We start from the raw sequence: 20,476 nt of genomic DNA on the forward strand, positions 1-20,476 counted from the left end.
CTCCTGCCCCAGCCCCAGCCCAGCACCGCAGGAGGACAGCCACTTTAGGCACCAGCATGGATGTGGATGGAATGGAGGGTGAGGAGGCGTGGGCAGTGCTGATGGTGGGAAGATGGTGACATGGAGCCGGAAGGCCATGGAGACGCAGGACGGCCACCCCTGTACTACCTGGGCCCCACGAGGGCGCTGCTGGCTGCCCAGCCAGGATTATAGAGTCTCTTGAGTCCTCGGAGCGGGGGGCCCCGTTCATCTGAGCCCGACTCCGGGACCCCAGGGCCCAGGACAGTGGAAGCCTGCTCCTCCCGTGTTCCCAGATGGGAGGGAGGCCTAGGGCAGGACAAAACAGGAGTGAGCTGGGGCGGGTGTGCGTGTTGGATGGGGGGCAGCGTGGGACAGCAGCCCCTGTCCCGCCTCCAGGAGCTGGAAGAGAGGAAGGACTGGCCGGAGGGCCGGGGAGGAGGCGGCACTCACTCTGGGAGGAGAGGGAGGTGAGGGTGGAGTAGTCCCTGGGCAGCGTGGCCAAGCGCGAGTGTTCCGTGCGCGTCAGCGAGTGGTAGTCCCGCGTGAGGGTGGACGAGGTGCTCAGCATGCGGTGGGACAGCTGCGGGCTCAGGTGGGCGCCGTGGGCGGCGGTGCTCACGGTCATCCTGTGCAGGGAGTTGGCGCTGCCGGGGAAGGCAAAGTCCATTCGCCCGTTCACCAGGTGCTCTGCGGGGACAGGGCAGGGTCACTCCCACAGGCCCGGCCGCAGACCCCGGAGCCCCGAGGGGCGGGCTGCTGCAGCCCTGGGAGTTCCGGGGGTTACCTACCTACCGGGGGCCCCCTGGCATCAAAACACCCAGCCTCCCTCTGCCCACCAGGGACAGAGGCCCCTGGAGGAGTCCACAGCCCCCCCCCCAACGCCCGCAGTCTTCTGGAACGCAGGTCCCCTGGCCTGGCAGGAGGCCCCCACGGACCCGACCTCCGCCAGGGCCTTGCAGCCCCAGCAGTCGGCCCCGCCCTGGGGAGAGCCTACACGCCTGCCCTGGGGTCCCCTGGCTCTGGGGTCACCGGGCAAGGCAGCCTGGCTGCGGTGGGCTCTGGCTGGAGCCGAGGTGGGTGCGGGTGGGGGCGTGCCGGTCACCTCCCTCCCCGCTGGCGCCCCGAGCGCCCCCATCGGCGGTGCCGTCTCCCGGGGGCCCGGAGTCGGAGGAGCGCCGGCTGCCGGCGGACAGGCGCGGGATGAGCTCCGGGGGCAGCCGCCACGTGACGCGCCGCAGGTCCAGCTCCTCCCCCAGCAGGGGCTCGAACTTCCAGCCGCAGCCTTAGGAACAACGAAGGGCCGCGTTGGCACCGCCAGGGGGCGCCAGGGGCGCGGAGAAGAAGCCGGTGGTCCCCCGGCACTGTGATCTGGGTGTGCGGCGGCAGGTGGGACCCTCAGCCCGGAGGTGTTAGAGGGCGGCCTGGGCCGCAGCTGGCAAGGGAAGACCCTCTGGACCAGAGCCCTGGCTGTACCTCGAGCCGTGAGGCCTCTGCTCTGAGCCTACATCCCTTATGGATGAGGGAGGGAGTGATGTCTCCCTGGCCTGCCTCCCAGCGTGTTCCAGCCGGCGGAGTAGATCTGTGTGGTGCCGACAAGCTGAGGAACCTGATTCATACCAGCTGCTCTCTACTCCAGACCCTCAAAACCCTCAAGATCCCTGAACCCTAGCTTGACTCCATGGAAGCCTGATGTAGGTAAAGAAGGATGAAAATACAAATCCTGGGGCTTCCCTGATGGCTCAATGGTAAAGAATCTACCTCCCAATGGGGGAAAAACAGGTTTGATCCCTGGTCTGTGACGGAACCAAACTGAACTGAACTGAACAGGGAAGATCCTGCATGCCACGGAGTAATTGCTCTAGAGCCCAGGAGTTGCAACTACTAAGCCCAAGAGCCCGTCTTGCTCCACAGTAAGAGAAGCCACTGGGATGAGAAGCCTGCATAGCAATGAAGACCCAGCACAGCCGAAAATAAATTATATAAAAAGGAAATACAAATCCTGGTGGATTTTTACTCAGCCTAGTATGATTGGCATCCCATTTCACAGATCAGAAAACCGAGGCAGAGAATGTATGTGATTCATCTGAATTCCCACAGTGGTGGTTTAGTCACTAAGTCCTGTCCGACTCTTGCCCCATAGATCCCATGGACTGTGGCCTGCCAGGCTCCTCTGTCCATGGGATTCTCCAGGCCAGAATACTGGAGTGGGTTGCCATTTCCTTCTCCAGGGGATCTTTCCAACCCAGGAATTGAACCCAGGTCTCCTGCATGGCAGGCAGACTCTTTACCAACTGAGCTACAAGGGAAGCCGTCCGCAGTGAAGCCGGAGCTAAAATAGACCCCAGAAGTCCCAGTCGGGGGCTCTTTGATCACACTGTACAGGAATCCAAGAGGGAAGTGAAGCAGGGCCAGTGCAAGGCACACTGCTCTGGGGGCCCCCACGCCAGTCGCTGTTCTGGGGCTCCCGGACCAGGCTTGCCTCCTCGCCTGTAGCCCTGTCCCTGGGAGGTGTCCTGGGTGTCCTGACTCCATGGCACAGCTGGTGAGCCTTCCACTCTCACAGCTGTTTCCAGTCTCATGTGCACGAGCCCATGTGCATGTGCCCCAAACCTATGTCTGTCTGTCTGTCCTCACACAGAGATGTGCACACCAGTCCTATGAGCCACGTCAGCTTTGTCCTTTGTACCCAGAGCCAGAATGGTGCCTGTCAAATCGCTGATTGTGCAGAGAGGGGACTTTCAGTTTTGATCTTCTTGCCCAGTGGTCACTGGCCCCTTTGCTGTCTCTGGACACCAGCGACAGCCCAACCCTCTACTCAGGACCCCCACCATCCTCGCCGGGATCCCTGGCCCACTCACCGGTGTCATCAGAGACGCTGGGCCTCTGGCTGCCGGCCGGAGAGCGGAGCACGTCATCGCTGTACATGAGGAAGCTCTCATAGTCCTCCCCACTCTGGGCGTCCACGATGGGGATGTCAGGGATGATGGGGACTGCGGGGTGGGGGGGAGGTGAGCCAGGGCCCAGATCTCAGGCCCCTGCCCGTCCCTGTCCACCCTGTGTCTCCCTGCCCCCTGCTCACTGGACATGGGTCGCTTGGGCTGGGTGGCCAGGTTGATGATGGCCTCCCGCTCAGGCCCCCAGCCTGCCCCGTTGCGAGCCTTGACTGTGTAGCGGTACGGCTGGGACTCGCGCAGGTTCTCGATGAGCAGCGTCCGCTTCTTGGGGCCATCCACCAGCACCTTCTTCATGGGCCCGATGGGTCCTGGGGCAGGGAGAGTGCCTCAGGGGGATCGTCTAGCTTCCGGCCTGGTCCTGGTCTCGGATGCCCGAGGACCGTCGCATGGCCCTTGAACTGCACCCAGGGGTCAGGGGAACAAGGCAAGGAGCGAGCAACTGTTGATGCCCAGACACGGGCCAAGCCCTGACGGGTGTGACTGGCTTAGAGAAGTGTCACCAGGGCTCCACGGGGTTCATCGCTAAGTTGAGTGGCAGAGACACACTAGACGCAAGTCAGCCGCGTGTCACCTTGACCCGTTGGTAAAGGTCCTGCATTCACGTGCATCTGTGCGAGTCTGGCTCCAGAGCCAAGAGTGCCCTCACCACCTGGGCCTCACCGTCCCCAACCAAACCCCAAATGCTCTGTTGGGAAATCCAAAGTGGAGACATTTGGGGACTTCCTGGTGGTCCAGAGGCTAAGACTTTGCTCTCCCAATGCAGGGGACCCGGGTTCAATCCTTGGTCCAAGAACTAGATCCTACATGTTGTTGCTGAGTAGCCAAGTTGTGTCCAAGTCTTTTGCGATCCCATGGACTCTCGAGGGATCCTATGGATCCCTCGAGGCTCTTCTGTCCATGGGATTTCCCAAGCAAGAACACAGGAGTGGGTTGCCGTTTCCTCCTCCAGGGGATCTTCCCGACCCAGGGACTGAACCCAGATCTCCCGCATTGGCAGGTGGACTCTCTACCGCTGAGCCACCAGGGAAGCCCCAGATCCCACAGGCCACAACTGAAAAGATCCTGCGTGCCACGATAAAGACTGATCATCCCGCATGCCCCCACGAAGACCTGGCACAACCAAAACAATAAATAAAAAATATTTTAAAAGTGGAGACATTCGGGCACTTGCCAAGCCTGCCCTGGCTACCTGGGCAAGGATGGGAGGAGAAAGGCAGGGCTGATTCTGCAGCCGAGGACAGGCCGAGGCCTGCATGAGCCTAGTGTGCCGGGGTGGGATGGAGGTTGCACAAGAGCCAGTTAGCCAGGAGCAGAGGTGAGGCAGCTCCCCCACACCCAGAAGGGAGGACACGCAGCCCTGGGAGGGGGAAGGAAGAGACTCCAGGCTGCTCTGAGTGAGTTACAGTGCCTAGGGGCCCCAACCTGACAACATGGGGCTCTCTGGATGATCAGAAGACATCTCAGTGTCCGAGGGGTCCAAAGGAGGGCTCTCAGGGAAAACCCCACTTGCAAAGTTTGATGCTGTCTGATAAGAGAATAGCTGTGCTCCAAGAACTGGCTGATGTTGGACTGTCTGCCTGGGGGAGGCCTCTGAGTGCTGAGGTGGGGTCCACCCTGTAGCATCTGTCTGCCAGGGGAAGAAGGGAAGGGGACCACCCCAAAGGGCTGATGCCCTTGGGTCAGGAGGGCTTCCTCACACGTTTGTGAGGCAAGAGCTAAGACTGTGGGCCGGAATCATCAGTCACGCCTGGTTAAGATTAAAGACCGGGCCACAAAAGACTTCCTGACAGTGGTCCAGGGGTGGATCAGGGGTCGCCAGCAGGAGCCAAGGTGTGACGCAGCAGCTGAAAAGGTTGTGCTTGGTCGGCCAGGTGAACAGAGCAAGGAGCCTGAGGCCCAGAACAATCCTGCTGCCCTCTGCCCTGTTGGGCCACCTGGGAGTGCTAAGTCTAACCCACTTTAGGGTCCACAGGTTGTATCTGGGAGTGGGAAGCTCTCCATCCCTGGGATGGACTGAACATGTGAGGACGCAGAGAGGAGGGCCCTGTACCAGGCAAGAGTGGGGGACTGAGTTCCCCTGAAAAGTTTTCCATCCTGACAAGTGCAGGGGTCATCTCTCCCTTCCAGGACGGGAGAAAAATAAAGAGTTCTGCCTAGTGCTCTGGCCTAGGGCTGCCAGATAACACGTTGCATGAAATGTACTAGAAAAACTGTTTGAAGTTCAGGGCGTCCTCTGCTTTGTATTTGCTAAATCTCTCTACCCTGACCTGAAGACACCCATGTAGAATTGAGCCACTCTCGTTAACCTGCGTGGGCAGGCACTCTGGACCTGTGACCCCACTGCACACACATAACCTCAGGCCTTCCATCCTCACCTGCCCTGGGAGCTTCTGGGCTCTGCTTTGGCAGGCAACTAACTCAGCCCAAACCTGACCACAAACCTAATGATGCCCCCAGGCAACCAGACACGCCCCCTCCCCTCGCTGGAGGCAGAAGGCGAGGGCAGGCCCTTACGGTTGTCCTCATTGACCAGGCCGTAGCAGACCTCATAGGCTGTGATCTCGCCGTTGGTCTCTGCTGGCTCGGCCCAGCTCAGCTGGGTCACAGTGGAGGAGACGACGTTGAAGGCCAGACGCCCGGGCTCGCTGGGCACTGGGTGGGGCAGAGGGGGTGCAGGAAGAGTGCTGTCAACAGCGGACAAGAGGGCAGAGTTCTGGGCGGGGCCGGGGCAGGGCAAGCTGGCATCAGGGTGGCCAGGGATGGACGTGGCGAGGCCTCACCTTCCTGGTGGGTGCGACAGGACACCGGGGAGCTGTAGGGGCCCTCGCCCTGCGCCCCGTAGGCGCACACCTTCATCTCGTAGTCGCAATATGGGTACAGGTTGGTGAGCTCCACTGAGGGGACCTTGCTGTCGAGCAGGTGGGCTTCAGACTCGGAGTCGCCCTGGATCCAGTACTTCACCTGTGCCCAGGGCAGGGCTGGTCAGTGGGGAGCAGCTGGCAGAGCCCACCGTCCCTCCGCTGAGCCCTGCCCTTACAGTCCCGTGGGCACACAGATGTGGAGGGATTGAGTGTCCTGCCAGGCGCACGCAGCAGGGCTGGCCCAGAGCACAGGTGTTTCTGGGTTCTGGGGGCCACATTCCAGGGACTTCTTCCTCCCTCAGGGGCCGATGGGGGTTCCCCACCCACTGAGGCCAAGCACGCCCTCTCCTCTCCCTGGGGCCCTCTCTGACCTCAGCGGGCCCACCTCGACAGTGTGTGCCCGGCCTCCCATCCACCTCCCTCGTCGCCCCCCACCTTACCCGGTACCCTGTTGGCTTGCCAGGAGGCGGCAGCCAGTTGAAGTGGATCTTCCGGGACCCGGCAGCCTTGGCATTGGGATTCTGTGGGGCACCCAGGTCGCCCCGGGGTGGTGGGGGTGATGACACAGTCTGGTTCATTACGTTCCGGTCCAGCTCATCTGCACAGGGTCAAGCCAGGGCAAGGCAGTCAGCAGAGACTCCCCTCTGGCTTTGAGGGGGCAGGAACCATCTGCACCACCAGGGGGCACCAGACGCACAGTTAAACACCAAGACTCCTTCCCCTTCACATCACATCACATGTATGGATATGAGAGTTGGACTATAAAGAAAGCTGAGGGCCAAAGTATTGACGCTTGTGAACTGTGGTGTTGGAGAAGACTCTTGAGAGTCCCTTGGACTGCAAGGAGATCCAACCAGTCCATTCTAAAGATCAGTCCTGAATGTTCATTGGAAGGACTGATGTTGAAGCAGAAACTCCAATATTTTGGCGACCTGATGCAAAGAACTGACTCATTTGAAAAGACCCTGATGCTGGGAAAGATTGAACGCAGGAGGAGAAGGGGACAACAGAGGATGAGATGGTTAGATGGCATCACCAACTCAATAGACATGAGTTTGAGTAAACTCCGAGAGTTGGTGATGGACAGGGAGGCTGCGGTCCATGGGGTCACAGAGTCTGACACGACTGAGCGAGTGAACTGAATTGAACTGAATCTTCCCCCTGCTTCAGGGGGACCCAGGAGGGTCTCCAGAGGGATGAGGGCTTGCTCTCTTTGTCCCTTTGGCAGCCAAGGCGTGACCCACAGGGAACATTTTCTCCTCCAACGCCCTTCCTCTCTCCCCTACCCCAAGACTCCTCCTCCGCCCCCATCCTCTTGGCAAACCTCTCCTCCAGGGTGGGCTCACAGGCCCCACTATACTGGAAGCTAAGGGCACATAAGAAGTGTTTCACCCCTTCTGAAACACTTGCATTTTAGCTTGAACTAAGGCTGAAGTCAAAGGGCTAAGGCTTAATGGTGGGATTCCCAGCCAGCGGCAGGCCCGTGGCCACATGACCCTGGTCTCTCTGATTGAGAGCAGGTTGCCAGATAAATACAAGATGCCTAGTTAAACTGGAATTTCACACAAAGATACTTTTTAAGAATAAGTATATCCCAGATAGCATATGGGATATATTTATACTACAAGTTGAGTTGTTATTTATCTGGGATTCAAATTTAACTGAGCATTCTGTATTTTTACGGCTGAGACTTTCAAGAAGCCCCAGCCCTCCCTTCCCACCTGCTTAACCTGACCCCAGGCTCTGGCTACCTCGGTCCCCAATGATGACAGTGGCAGACTGGGGCTGGCCCAGGCGGGCCCCGAACTTGGGGTTGCTGAGTTGGATGTAGAAGCGGCGGGTCTGAGGGCCCCGCAGGAGGGAGTCCATCTCCTGCAGCTCCAGCAGCTTCACCTGCAGCTCCTTCCAGGTCTCTCCAGGTTGGAACAGCAGCTCACCCTCCATGGGGATGTAGTCCTAGGAATGGGAAGGGGTCAGAGTTGGAGCAGGCCTGGGAGACGAGCCAAGGCCACACGCTCCACCCCCACCCCACAGCCAGTGCAGATACCCTCACGCACAGACTGTCCCACATGGACACGGAATGGCTCCTGTTTATACAGCACCTCTTGTGCATCAAGTACTTTACAGATATTAGCTCGTTTCTTCCTCAGGGCAGAGTGAGGCAGAGATATTACTGTCCTCATTTTACAGATCAGGTAACTGAGGCACACAGAGGTAAAGAAAGATGCCCAAGTTCACACAGGTAGTTGTGGTGGAGCTGGGATTTGAACCAAGGCACAGAGAGACAAGGATGCAGATACAGGAGGGTCCCACACAGGCAGGCACTCAGCCAAGGGAGCTGAGATTTGCAGGCCTCACCTCGGAGGGAGGAACTCTTCCCCACCCTGGGGCTCTGAAGTCTGAATCCCACCAGCCCCCCGGCCCTGCTTCCTGGGTGGGGTGCTTCTATTACCTCCAGTTTTTATTTTCCAATGCCCTAGAGCTTTTTCCTGAACATCTTGGGATTAAGTCAGAAAACAAAGATCATGGCATCCGGTCCCATCACTTCATGGGAAATAGATGGGGAAACAGTGTCAGACTTTTTTGGGGGGGGGGCTCCAAAATCACTGCAGATGGTGACTGCAGCCATGAAATTAAAAGACGCTCACTCCTTGAAAGGAAAGTTATGACCAGCCTAGATAGCATATTGAAAAGCAGAGACATTACTTTGCCAACAAAGGTCCATCTAGTCAAAGCTATGGTTTTCCCAGTGGTCATGTATGGATGTGAGAGTTGGACTGTGAAGAAGGCTGAGCGCCAAAGAATTGATGCTTTTGAACTGTGATGTTGGAGAAGACTCTTGAGAGTCCCTTGGACTGCAAGGAGATCCAAACAGTCCATTCTGAAGGAGATCAGCCCTGGGTTTTCTTTGGAAGGAATGATGCTAAAGTTGAAACTCCAGTACTTTGGCCATCTCATGTGAAGAGTTGACTCACTGGAAAAGACTCTGATGCTGGGAGGGATTGGGGGCAGGAGGAGAAGGGGACAACAGAGGATGAGATAGCTGGATGGCATCACTGACTCGATGGACGTGACTTTGAGTGGACTCCGGGAGTTGGTGATGGTCAGGGAGGCCTGGCGTGCTGTGATTCATGGGGTCGTAAAGAGTCGGACATGACTGAACTGAACTGAACTGATATGGGGCAGATGGATTGCAGTGTGTGTAGGGGGAAGCCTTTTCACATGATTCCACTAGGTGGCACTGTAAACTAACATTCAGATTCTTTGCCAGTAGTCCGAGCCACCAGGGAAGCCGAAAAATGTAAGGATGGAGGTACTGGGGATTGAACCCAGGGCCTCATGCATGCTAAGCATGCGCTCTACCACTGAGCTATACCCCCAGGCATATACCTGTATACACATACATATATACATCTGTATAGAAAGAGAGAAAGCAACTATCAACAATGGGTAAATCTATGTCAAGAGTAAATGGGTGCTAATTTTATTAGTCTTTCCATTCTGCTGTAGGTTTGAAGTTTCTCAAAATAAAAAGTTGAGAAATATTTAAAAATGTTAAAAAACATAGTTCACTACCAAAGGATCTTTATAAAGGGCTTCCCTAGTGGCTCAGATGGTAAAGAATCTGCCCGCAATGCAGGAGACTCAGGTTTGATCCCTGGGTGGGGAAGATCCCCTGGAGAAAGGAAAGGCAATCCACTCCAGTATTCTTGCCTGGAAAAATCCCATGGACAGAGGAGACTGGTAGGCTGCAGTCCATGGGCCACAAAGAGTCAGACATGACTTAGCGATTAAACACTTTCACTTTTTCACTTTCAGTGAAGTTATGGTTGTACAAATTCCGTTTTGGAATTTTCACTGGGAGCATTAGAGCAGTAATGAGAACTAGTCCTACCTATAAAAAGAAATAAAGAATAGGGTGTTTGTGCACACTTGCTCTCATGATTGCCAAGTGGGCCTGCAGGCCAGTGCGACTAACCTTTATTACTTTTGAGTGAAGTTTTGTTTCGTTTTTAATTTTGGGCCACACTCTGTGGCATATGGAACTTCCCCAAACCAGGATCGAACCCATGCAGTGAAAGCGCAGCATCTTAACTACTGGTCCAAGAGGAAAGTCCAGTGAAGTTTTGATATGAATATTTTTAGTTTTAAAATGTTGGTAATAGGTATAAAATAGATAACTAATAAGAACCTATGGTATAGCACAGGAAACTACTCAGTACTCTGTAATGATCTATATGGGAACAGAATCTGAAAAAGAGTGGATATATGTCTATGTTTAACTGATTCACTTAGCTGTACAGCAGAAACACAATATGGTAAATCAACTGTATGCCAATAAAAAATTTAATTAAAAAAAATTGGTAATGGTAATAGGGAATTCCCTGGCAGTCCAGTGGTTGCTAAGTCGCTTCAGTCGTGTCCGACTCTGTGTGACTCCATAGACGGCAGCCCACCAGGCTCCCCTGTCCCTGGGATCCTCCAGGCAAGAACACTGGAGTGGGTTGCCAGTTCCTTCTCCAATGCATGAAAGTGAAAAGTGAAAATTGAAAGTGAAGTTGCTCAGCCGTGTCCGACTCTTTGCGACCCCATGGACTGCAGCCCACCAGGCCCCTCCATCCATGGGATTTTCCAGGCAAGAATGCTGGAGTGGGATGCCATTGCCTTCTCCAAGTCCAGTGGTTAGAACTCTTCAATTTCATTGCCAGGTCCCTGGGTCCAGGTTTGATCCCTAGTTGGGGGACTAAGATCCCACAAGCCACGCAGCATGGCCAAAAAAATCAAAATACACAAAACGTTGGTAATTAATTTAGAAAAACAGACGTATAAGCCAAACTAAGCACGGACATGGCTGTTGTCTGAGAGTGATTAAGTAGCGAAAAAGTTGACACCAGCCCACCACGAGGCCCTCCCTGCCCTGAAGGATTTGTCCTGTGGCCTGGCCGACAGAGGGCCTGCCTGGGGACAAGAAGGCCAGAGTCTCTGGGCCATGGCAGAGGGGGCAGTCTATTTCTTTGAAGAGTGTCTGGGTGGGTCCTGGAATGTTGCAAGGGGGACGTGGATGGTCTGGACATGAGGAGGCCTTATTCAGGGCATCACTGGCCTTTTTGGTGAAAGTGAAATTGCTCAGTCCTGTCCGACTCTTTGCCACCCCATGGACTGTAGCCCACTAGGCTCCTCTGTCTATGGGGTTTTCTAGGCAAGAATAGGAGTAGGTTAACACTTCCTTTTCCAGGAGATCTTCCTGACTCATTTGAAAAGACCCTGATGCTGGGAAAGACTGTAGGCGGGAGGAGAAGGGGAACCAGAGGATGAGATGGCTGGATGGCATCACCAACTCAATGGACATGAGTTTGAGTAAGCTCCAGGAGTTGATGATGGACAGGGTGGTCTGGGGTGCTGCAGTCCATGGGGTCGCAAGGAGTTGGACATGACTGAGCGACTGAACTGAACTGATGCCCCTGCTGCAGGGTGGCAGAGGGAACGTGTCCCTGGGAGTCCAGCCTGTGGCACCACCAGCATCCAGAGACCCAGGATACCGCTGTGTCCGGCCCCCACTGGGCCCTTGGGATGTGCCTGACCTCGTGGCAAGGACTCACCCGGTTGCCCTTGGCAGTGTTGTCCTGCGTGCGGTAGGAGACCTGTGACTTGCCGCTGTCCAGGATGCGCCGGACCACAGGGATGCGGGCAACATGCTCCCCGCTGCTGACCAAATACTCGGGCTGCTCAAAGGACACGATCCCGCTGGCTGCAAGGAGCCAGGCGCTGGTCAGGGGTCTTGACCACAGTCCCCCTTTCAGCCCCTGCCCTCCCTCTGGCCCAGCCCAGCTCAGACTTCAGGAGTCTGCTTATCACCCCTCACCCCTCTGCTCTCTGGGGAGGGTGGACAGAGGGGCTGGAAAAGTCTTCCAGGAAAAGTTGACAAGGCTGAAACAGTGTCCAGCTGACATCCTGGAAGGGTCGGGGCAGAGAAGGGAAGCCAGGCAGCGGCAAGACCAGAGATGAGGGCTGAGACCGAGGGCCGAGGCAGAGCAGGCCTAAGTCCTGCGGCAAGTGGGGAGGAGGGGTCAGCGACCAGAACAGACCCTCTGGACACCGGAAGGACGGTTATCAACAAGTCCAGTTTCCCCGAGGAACTAGCAGGGAAGGCAAGGTAGGTGACGGTGGTGTGACGCCTTGCCCGCCCTCTAGGTAGGCCTGGGCAGAAGAAGCCCCAGGTCCCTTCTTGTTCTGATGTCCTGGCATCCTGGGGACCCTTTCAGTCTCAAGTTCAAAAGCCACAGGACAAGGAGAGGGTCGTGGGAAGGCTCCAGGAGAACTCAGTACCCTCTGGTGATGATAAGAGAAGCCCCCCACTGCGCACTTATGAGAGAGGTACAGCCACACCCCCCTTATAAGAGCCTAATACCCATTTTGCAGATGGAGAAACCAAGGCTCAGAGGTTGAGTTGCTTGCCTAGGCCACAGGACCAAGTCTCACTTCCACTTGGATGTGAGGAGAGACAAGGGTCCCAGAGTCCCCTTTGGGTCCCCGGTGGCCCCCATCCTGACCGACCTTGCTCCTTGATGATGGTGATATTGACCAGGCGGCGTCCGAGGGTGGCGGTGCCCACGGGCACATCGATGGCCTCCACCAGCAGCTGCTTCTCGTCGTCATCCTCGGGCCGGATAAACAGAGGCACCCGCACGTCCACCAGCTCCACGCCCTCCTGGAACTCCACCATGCCTCGGGCGTCTGGTGGGGAGCCATCAGATGGGGGTCAGGGGCCCGCACGGGGGTGGGAGGTGAGAGGGAGGGGCACAGGGAGCCTGCCCACCTACCCTGGTCTGCAGTGAGCGTGTAATAGCCGGGGGCCACCTTGAGCTCATGGAAGGCCCCCTGCTCCACGTGCTTCTCTGTCAACTTCAACAGGGCCTGCTTGGCTGAGCGGGGAGCCATCAGCACCGTGTCCACAATGGTGTGGTCCTGCCTGGGGGCGGGGTAGGTGGGGAGTGTCAGGCCATCTGGGAGGCTGCCACGCATCCCTGTCCGCCCCTCCTGCCTGTCCTCTCTGCATCGGGGCACAAGATTCCAGGCAACAAAAAGCGTTTTTTTCAGAGCCAGACAGACGCAGAGACCCCGCCTGGCCCCGCCACCACCCTCTGCAGCCTCAGGGTCCTTATCTGTGAGAGGAGGCTCCTCTCCCTGCCCACCTCTCCCAGAAGGGCTGATGACACACACATGGAGGCGGGGCAGCAAAGATGCCAAGGGGACAGGCCAGACTGCCTGGCTGCAATCCTGGCTCTTCATCTTAAATTTTTTTTTTTTTTTTTTCACCCAACCATATGGAAATTGAACCTGGTCCCTGGCAGCCAAAGCCTGAGTCTTAACTGCTGCTCCTGTGTTGAGCTCAATCGTGTCCGACTCTTTGTGACCCCATGGACGGTAGCCCGCCTGGTTCCTCCGTCCATGGAATTTTCCATACAAGAATACTGGAGTGGGTTGCCTTTCCTACTCCAGGAAATCTTCCAGACCCAGGGACTGAACCCGTGTCTTTTGTCTTTTGCACTGGCAGGCAGGTTCTTTACCACTGAGCCACCTAGGAAGCTTTAACTGCTGGACCACCAGGGAATTCCCCTGGTTCTATCTTAATGGCTAGGTAACCTTGGGTGAGTTACTTAACTTCTCTGATCCTCAGTTTCCTCAACTATACAAAGGGCATAGCAGTGCTACCCACTTGAGTAAGAACTACACACACGAGTCCTTAAAACAAGGCCTGGCCGGTGGTCAGCACTCAAAGTGCCAGTCTCAGTGGTTCTTACTGACAGCGCTGTGCCCGGTGAGAGCTGGGTTTTGTCTTCTTGGTATTGAACCCCACCCCACTCTTCCCTGGGGGGTCTGGGACTCGGGGTGGGAACTGGGAAAGAAGTGTGTCACCCACTGGACCATCTGGTTAGTAACCAGCGGTGCCTCCAGGATCAAGGCTTTTGGCCTCAGAGAAGGTCTGGCTCTGGGCACCCGCCGTCCCTGGTACTGGGTGGGGGCTATTGCCTGTGTGAGGCCAGGGACTGGGTTGGCTCGTTTCCCTGTGGGTTCCTTGGTCTCATACAGGGGCTGGCTGTCAGTGAGGGCTTCATACGGGTATGTGTTCAGTGAAGGTCCTACCCCAGGACAGACCTGGACAGCCCTCCTCTCCCATGGGGCGGAGATGATGGAGACGGGAGTGGGGATGGGGGAGGTGGGGAAGGGGGAGGTGGGACTTGGGGCTGGTACTGCCCACCGATGTGTCTTCTACTCACTTTTTCCCAGCGTTGGGCTGCTGCCTGTGGGGGACAAAGTGAAGACCGTGAGCCAGAAGGTCCCTAGGGGGCAGGGATTATCTGCTTGGGAGAAATCCCCTGGCGTCAGCTATGGGAGCAGTGCCCCACCCCCAACCCCACCCTGGGCGCCCAGGACCCACCGGAACTTAGTCTGCTGGAGGCTGTGGGCGCCTGAGATTTGTCGGTACACCTCGTTCAGCTGCCGGGCAAGGGAGGGCTGTGAGGCTGGGGCCCTGGGGGAGCCCCTGCACCCAGAGGACCTCCTGGGCGTGGCTGGGGGCATGGCCACAGGCATGAGCAGTGGCTCTACCCTTCTGGAAGCATTCACAGGGGGCAGATCCCAGGGTGACCCCCCGGCCATGCACATGTCCGAGGAAGCCCTTCTCTCCCACCCGGATACATCCAGTTGCCATGGCAGCTTCCCTCTGCCCTCCCGCCACCAGTCTCACACCCGGCCCAGAAGCACCCGCTGCCGGGGACCAGCTCCTTACATTCTCTTCCACCTCCTGGCGCAGCTGGTCATACTCTCGTGTGCCAGGCTTCAGCAGGTTCTCGGTGCAGAGGCGGGCGAGCCGCAGGGACAGTCCGTAGGGCACTAGGGCAGGCGAGAAGAGGGGATCGTCAGTCCCACCATGGTGGGCACTGCAGAAGTCCCCTCCAGAAGCCGTGCTCAGACTGGGGGGCACTGGGGGCATGTACCCCTCAGGAAGGGTAGGAGGTAACAGGCATGTGCCTGCACCCAATACCCAGAGAAAAGAGGAATGTTGGATCCCGGAGCGGCAAGCAGTGGTGAACATGCCCCAGGCCCCAAGGGCAGCGCCAGGAGCCGCGGTGCCCAGCCCCGGCCCTCACCCAGCTCCGAGGGGTTGATGCCAGCAGCGTGCGAGGCGAAGCCCGGCCGCTGCACATTGTTGGTGATCTTCCATCGGACTGTGTCGCGCCCCTTGAGGTTCCCGCTGCGCAGCAAGGGCGTGTCCAGGTGGTCCGAGGCCATCAGGTTCTCCCGCAGCATGTAGTGGTCTTCCTTGAAGCCCACCATGTGACCTGTGGGACCTGGGCCTCAGTACGGGGCTGAGGGGCTGCTTTCTAGACCCTCCCCCACCACACCCCACAGGTGGGACCCCCGCCACGGTCCCCGGCCTCTGTCCCAGACTTGGCGCCCTGCTTCCCCTCCACCCCCGCTGAAGGCGGAGCTGTCAGAGCTCCACCACCCCCGCCGAGGCCAGGCCCGTACCTTGGTTGCAGCAAGGGAGAAGGGCCAGACAGGCCTAGGAGGCAAGGAGGGTGGGGATAAGAGCTGAGACGGCCACACTGGCCCAGGGAAGTCCCTCCGGCTACTGCCTCCCACCCACGCCAGTGGTCCAGAGGGGTCAGCAGTGCCTTCCCCAGACATCAGGATATCCAAGCAGTTACAGGGGCCTGGGTGTGGGCACAGAGGTGAACGGGGGCAGAGGGTACCCAAAATGCACGCCCTGGGACTCTGGTCCCACTATCTACTCCGGAAGGTAAAAGGTTCTGTGATCAAACCCCTTCGGGAAGCACTGAATTCCTTCCCCATGTAGTTTCATTATGCAAACAACTAGCTCAAAGGCTCCGAGAAGCCCTGCAGAGGAGAAACCGCTTTCTCAAAAGTATTTGATCACAGAACGCTTTTTCCCTTAACACACACCAGTACGACCCTGGGGGCTGCTGTATGGGCGCCTCTGCCCCCTTCAGTATTCCATGCCGGGCCATACTCTGCACTCTCCTGTCTCCAGTCTTTTCTCCCAGGGAGATGGCCAGCTCCTGGTGGGCAGAGCCCTTCCTTCCTGTTGGCTCTTGTGACCCTTTGCATGCGGCTGACCCCCGGGCCAGGGACTCCCAGGAATTCGGCCACTGGTGGCTGGCAGAGGCGAGGGGCTGGGGTGGGGATGGCACCAGAGCTGGGCGGAATGTGTGGGTTCACTTGGCCCCTGCCCTCTACAGGGACCCCGGTGGGGTGGGGACCGGGGAAGCCCCCACCTTGCAGCAGGCACAGTACTTCCAGCAGAGCAGCAGCAGCAGGACCGGGAACAGAAGGAGGAAGATGAGCAGGGGGATGAGCCACCAGAAGGTGCCCGGGGGGCATTCTAGGGAGGAAAGAGGAGGAGGAGGGAGCCAGTGCCATCCCCCCGAAGCAGGTCTGACAGGCCACCCAGGCCCATCCCTGCCGGCCCGCCGGCTCACCCTTCCTCCTCTGCACCAGGACGGTGCTGTTGGGCCCGGGGGCGCTGTCACCCTCCACGGTGTAACTGTAGGTACAGTCGTCATCCTCATCCCGGAAGGAGCAGTGTTCCACCACCTCCTCCGCTGCAGACACAGACACAGACCGTCAGCAGGGCACCCGACCCCAGCCCGGAGCACCTCAGGGCCTGGCGAGGGGTCCGCTCCTCACCACGGCCTTGCTCTGGGGCCCACCTCGCCCATCACGGGGTTGGCATGGAGGAGAGGAGGCCTCTCCCTGGGGAAGAATGTGAGTTCCCGGCAGACTGCACACGGGGGGCGGGGTGGGGGGGTAATGTGGGGGCTGCCCTGCCCAGGACCATCAAAGCCTGTAAATCTGTGCCTGTCCTGGGCATCACTCAGGAGCTGGGCTTCTAGAACACTTTTCTGACCAGAGGAAAGGAGGCTGTGTGCCCCAGGGCCCATTTTTGCACCTTTGCTATGATCATGGCCCCCTCCCCAGGACTGGGTGCCCTGGCCAGACTGTGCGTCCCCTCCCGGGGTCTGTGTGCCCGGTCTGGATTCTGTGACCACTCCCCAGGCCTGGAACCCCTCTTTGCGGACTGCCTGTCCTCACTTTGGACTACGAGCCCCCTACCCAGCTCTACAGCCCCGCCCCGATGAGCGACACCCCCACCTCTCAGAGGTCTCCCCTTGCCTAGTTCTCTTGCCTGCCCTGTACCTTTCTTAAGCTCATCCACCATCTTGACCTTGAAGCTGCACTCCTCGCACGTGCGCCCCTTCTTTTCACCGGTGCCCCAGGCCTGGCACTGCACGCAGGAGCGCAGGTCCTCACAGAGGCCCAGGCGGATCTGGGTGGACGAGGAGGAGGGGCAGACGGGCACTGTGCTGGGTGGCCCCTGCCAGGCCTGCTCCCGCAACCTCACCCCCTTGGGCAGCCCCCATGGCGATGGGTCCCCGCACCCACACCCAGCGAGTCCGGCCTCACCGCCGAGTAGTTGATCTCGCAGACGGTGTCCGTGTAGAGCGACTGTTGGTTGCAGTGGCAACGGCCGCACTCGCAGTAGCCACGTCCGTTACAGAGGCCCTGAGGCGAGAGGGGGCCCCTGTGAGCCAGCTGCGCCCCCATCCCTGTCTGAGAGGGGGGCCCCGCCCCCTGTCCCCCACTGCCTGCCACATGCCCAGGCCTACCCCGTTACTATCGATGCAGGTGGCATTGCTGAGAGGACAGTCACAGCTCAGGCCTGTCCAGCCAGGCTCACACACACACTGGCCCATGGAGCAGCGTCCCCGGTCTGCAAAGAAGGGAAAGCGAGAGAGGAGCGGCACATTTGCACCTGCAGTCCCGCCTGCCCACCTGGCGGAGCTGCCTTGGGAGCTAGGCTATCTCCAGCCACAGGCAGTCATCTCTTCCTCTCTTTCCTGGAGTTCCCTTCTCTCCATTTTTCCAGCTCTATTCTGCCCTCTACCTTCCACTCTGCAGATGGAGTGATCACCCTAAAACACAAACCCAGACACATGTCTCCCCTGTTTAAGAACCTCTGATGAGTCCTGGCCAATGCAATAAGGTAAGAAAACGAAATAAAACATACGTATTGGAAAGTAAGAAACAAAAAACTGTCATTATTTGCCAGTATCAGAAATGTCCCCAAATAGCAAGAATCTATAGATAAGTTACTAGGTTTCATAAGTTAGTTGAGCAAGGTGGCTGGTTACAAAGTTAACATATAAAGAGAAAATGAAATTAAAACCTCCAATGATTCCCTTTGCCCAAAGGATAAAGTCCAATATCCTTGCTACAATAGGGGTTGACTAACTGCAGCCTGCAGGCCAAATCCAACTCACCACCTGCTTTTGCAAAAGAGTTACTGGAACAGAGTCACACTCGTTTGCTTCCGTATTGCTTATAGCTGCTTTCTGCTACAACGGCAGAGCTGAGTAGTAGTGATAGAAATGGTTTGGCTTACAAAACTGAAAACATTTAATGTCTGGCCCTTTAAGAAAAAGTGTGGACTAGACTAAAACTGGTACATCCTGGCCTGGAATCCAAACCCCTCACACTCTGGCCCTGCCTCCTTTCCAGCAGCATCTCCCTCCCTTCCTATCTCATGGCTCCACCTGTGCTAAATACCTGTCTTTCTCCAGACATCCTGGGTTCTCCCTTCATTTCTCTGAGTACACTGTGGGGTAGGCAGGTAAAGAGAAGAGAAGGCAGATAAAAGCAAGAATGAAGGAAAGAGTAGACCCCCAGTGGCAAGTATACAGTTGGGATTTAATAAGTATTTGGTGAGTGGATTTTCATTCAATCTCCTCCATTTACCCAGTCAGTCCTTCCCTGTGGCCCTGTGGGTTCTGTGGCTCTTGCCCAGTTCCAGAAGCTCTGGCTAGCCTATAGGCCCCTGGCCTGGACCCACACTGTGTTGGGCCCTGTGGGATGCATTACCCCAGGCCCTGCCTGCCAGAGATGTAGCACCTTCCAAGACAGGAAAGATCACCATGCCTTATAGCACCAATCCCTGAGACCGAGCTGGGTAGTACCCACCCTAGTGGGGTGGGAGAGTGGAGAAGAAGGTGGGCATGGACTGGAGGACCTCAGGGGAGCCAGAGTCTTAAACATAAGGGTAATGTCATGCTGGTAGGGGCCTTGGGCATCAAGTTTTTGGAGGAGGAGAGAGGTCCAGGTTGGGGCTGGACTTGGGGGCCGCGCTCAGGGAATCTGGAGGAGGGCTAGGCCTGGACGTGGGGATTCTGACTCCTGGTGTGGCTCTCCCTACTTGGGCTCTGATGGGAGAGCCAGCGGGGCAGGGTGTGGGCTGGGCACCCAGGCCGCCCCCAAAGCCCCGTGCCACCCCGCCCGGGTCAGCAGCTTACCATTGCAGAGGAACCCAGAGGTGCGGGGGCACTGGAAGTTGTCATATTCACAGAACTGACCCTCGTAGCGGCCTTCGCCGTAGCACACACAGTGCCCACACTGGCATTCGCCCCGCCCGGAGCACACCTTGTCCTCGCCCTCCCGCCGGCAGGGCTGCAGGTCGCTCTGGGAGCCGGTGGAGCAGTTACAGGTCTTGCCGCTCCTGCAGGAGGAGCCAGTCACTTCCCCACTGCCCAGCAAGAAGGCTGGGCCTTCACCATCCCATTTTACAGATGAGGAAACTGAGGCTCTAAATGGGTCTAAGTTAAGCAGACAGCAGTGGGTGAACTGAACTCAAACCTCAGTTCCCTGAGACCCTCCCTCTGTCCCCTCAAGTCACGACAAATCTGTTCAGTGTCTTGAAGCTTGAAAAGCCCTTACTCTTACTATCACTCATCCGTGACTCACTTCTGCTCAGGGAATAGGGGCCCATGGCTCAAATGTGCTGTGTGCTCAGTCGTGTCCGACTCTTTGCACCTCCATGGACTGTAGCCCACCAGGCTCCTTTGTCCATGGGATTTTTCCAGGCAAGAATACTGGAGTGGGTAGCCATTTCCTTCTCCAGGATGGCTCAGATACTAAAGGTTCAAAAGGGATGGAGGGCAAAGTCAGCCTCCCCCTCTGCCTGACCCACAAGACCCTGATGGCCACTGTCCTGATTCTTAAATGACTTTCCAGAGATAATCCGATATACCCAGGTATTTTTTCAAGAATTATCCAGGTTTTATTTGGGGGGTGGGGGTGGGGTGTTGCACTGGATGGCTTGCAGAATCTTAAGTTTTCTGATCAGGGAATGAACCCACAGCTCCAGCCATGAGAACACCAAGTCCTAACCACTGGACCATCAGGGAATTCCTAAACCCATGTTTTTCAAAGTGCTTTGAATTTAATCCACCAACTGGATGTGCCCCTTTCTCAGCCTTTTCTATGCCCGGCTGCCACCCCCTCCTCAGCCTGCCTCCATGGTATGCCCAGTGTCAAGCACTTGCGGGCCCCTTCACGGGGAGATGCTGGCATCCTGGGTGCCGGCTTCACCCCCTCCACACTTACCAGCCCTCATGGCACACACAGTGTCCGCACATGAAGTCCCCATGGAAGCTGCAGCGAGATGACCGCTCCTCTTTTTGCTGGAATGAAATCGTGGTGAGGTGGGTGGGGGAAGGGCAGGAGATGCTTGCCAGCACCCCGAAAAGGGAGCTCTGCTTTGTTACTCGGGTCCCCGGGCGG

General features: G+C 57.3%; 1 protein-coding gene and 1 non-coding gene across 8 annotated transcripts in view; both read right to left on the reverse strand.

Moving 5' to 3' along the window:
* The window catches only part of ITGB4 (integrin subunit beta 4), a 32,458-nt gene that overhangs the window by 2,336 nt on the left and 9,646 nt on the right, over nt 1-20,476 (reverse strand). The window contains exons 12-35 of one of the 7 annotated variants that reach the window (XM_018063799.1): nt 20,300-20,376; nt 19,210-19,412; nt 17,530-17,633; nt 17,327-17,425; nt 17,060-17,189; nt 16,342-16,464; nt 16,138-16,244; nt 15,371-15,404; nt 14,989-15,180; nt 14,628-14,731; nt 14,277-14,335; nt 14,116-14,139; nt 12,658-12,806; nt 12,392-12,571; nt 11,437-11,585; nt 7,588-7,792; nt 6,277-6,434; nt 5,756-5,936; nt 5,490-5,627; nt 3,101-3,283; nt 2,880-3,011; nt 1,124-1,303; nt 472-708; nt 169-327 (exon numbers count right to left, since the gene is read on the reverse strand). In XM_018063799.1, coding sequence (XP_017919288.1) covers nt 169-327; nt 472-708; nt 1,124-1,303; nt 2,880-3,011; nt 3,101-3,283; nt 5,490-5,627; nt 5,756-5,936; nt 6,277-6,434; nt 7,588-7,792; nt 11,437-11,585; nt 12,392-12,571; nt 12,658-12,806; nt 14,116-14,139; nt 14,277-14,335; nt 14,628-14,731; nt 14,989-15,180; nt 15,371-15,404; nt 16,138-16,244; nt 16,342-16,464; nt 17,060-17,189; nt 17,327-17,425; nt 17,530-17,633; nt 19,210-19,412; nt 20,300-20,376 — 3,307 coding nt within the window. Of the gene's footprint in view, nt 1-168; nt 709-1,123; nt 1,304-2,879; nt 3,012-3,100; nt 3,284-5,489; nt 5,628-5,755; nt 5,937-6,276; nt 6,435-7,587; nt 7,793-11,436; nt 11,586-12,391; nt 12,572-12,657; nt 12,807-14,115; nt 14,140-14,276; nt 14,336-14,627; nt 14,732-14,988; nt 15,181-15,370; nt 15,405-16,137; nt 16,245-16,341; nt 16,465-17,059; nt 17,190-17,326; nt 17,426-17,529; nt 17,634-19,209; nt 19,413-20,299; nt 20,377-20,476 lie in introns of all 7 variants that reach the window. The other 6 variants (XM_018063802.1, XM_018063801.1, XM_018063797.1 and 3 more) reach the window with 6 other exon arrangements.
* TRNAA-AGC lies at nt 9,145-9,216 on the reverse strand. The gene has a single exon. It is a non-coding gene; the product is annotated as a tRNA-Ala (tRNA).

This window comes from Capra hircus, chromosome 19 (genome assembly GCF_001704415.2).
Source record: "Capra hircus breed San Clemente chromosome 19, ASM170441v1, whole genome shotgun sequence".
Classification (NCBI taxonomy): domain Eukaryota; kingdom Metazoa; phylum Chordata; class Mammalia; order Artiodactyla; family Bovidae; genus Capra; species Capra hircus.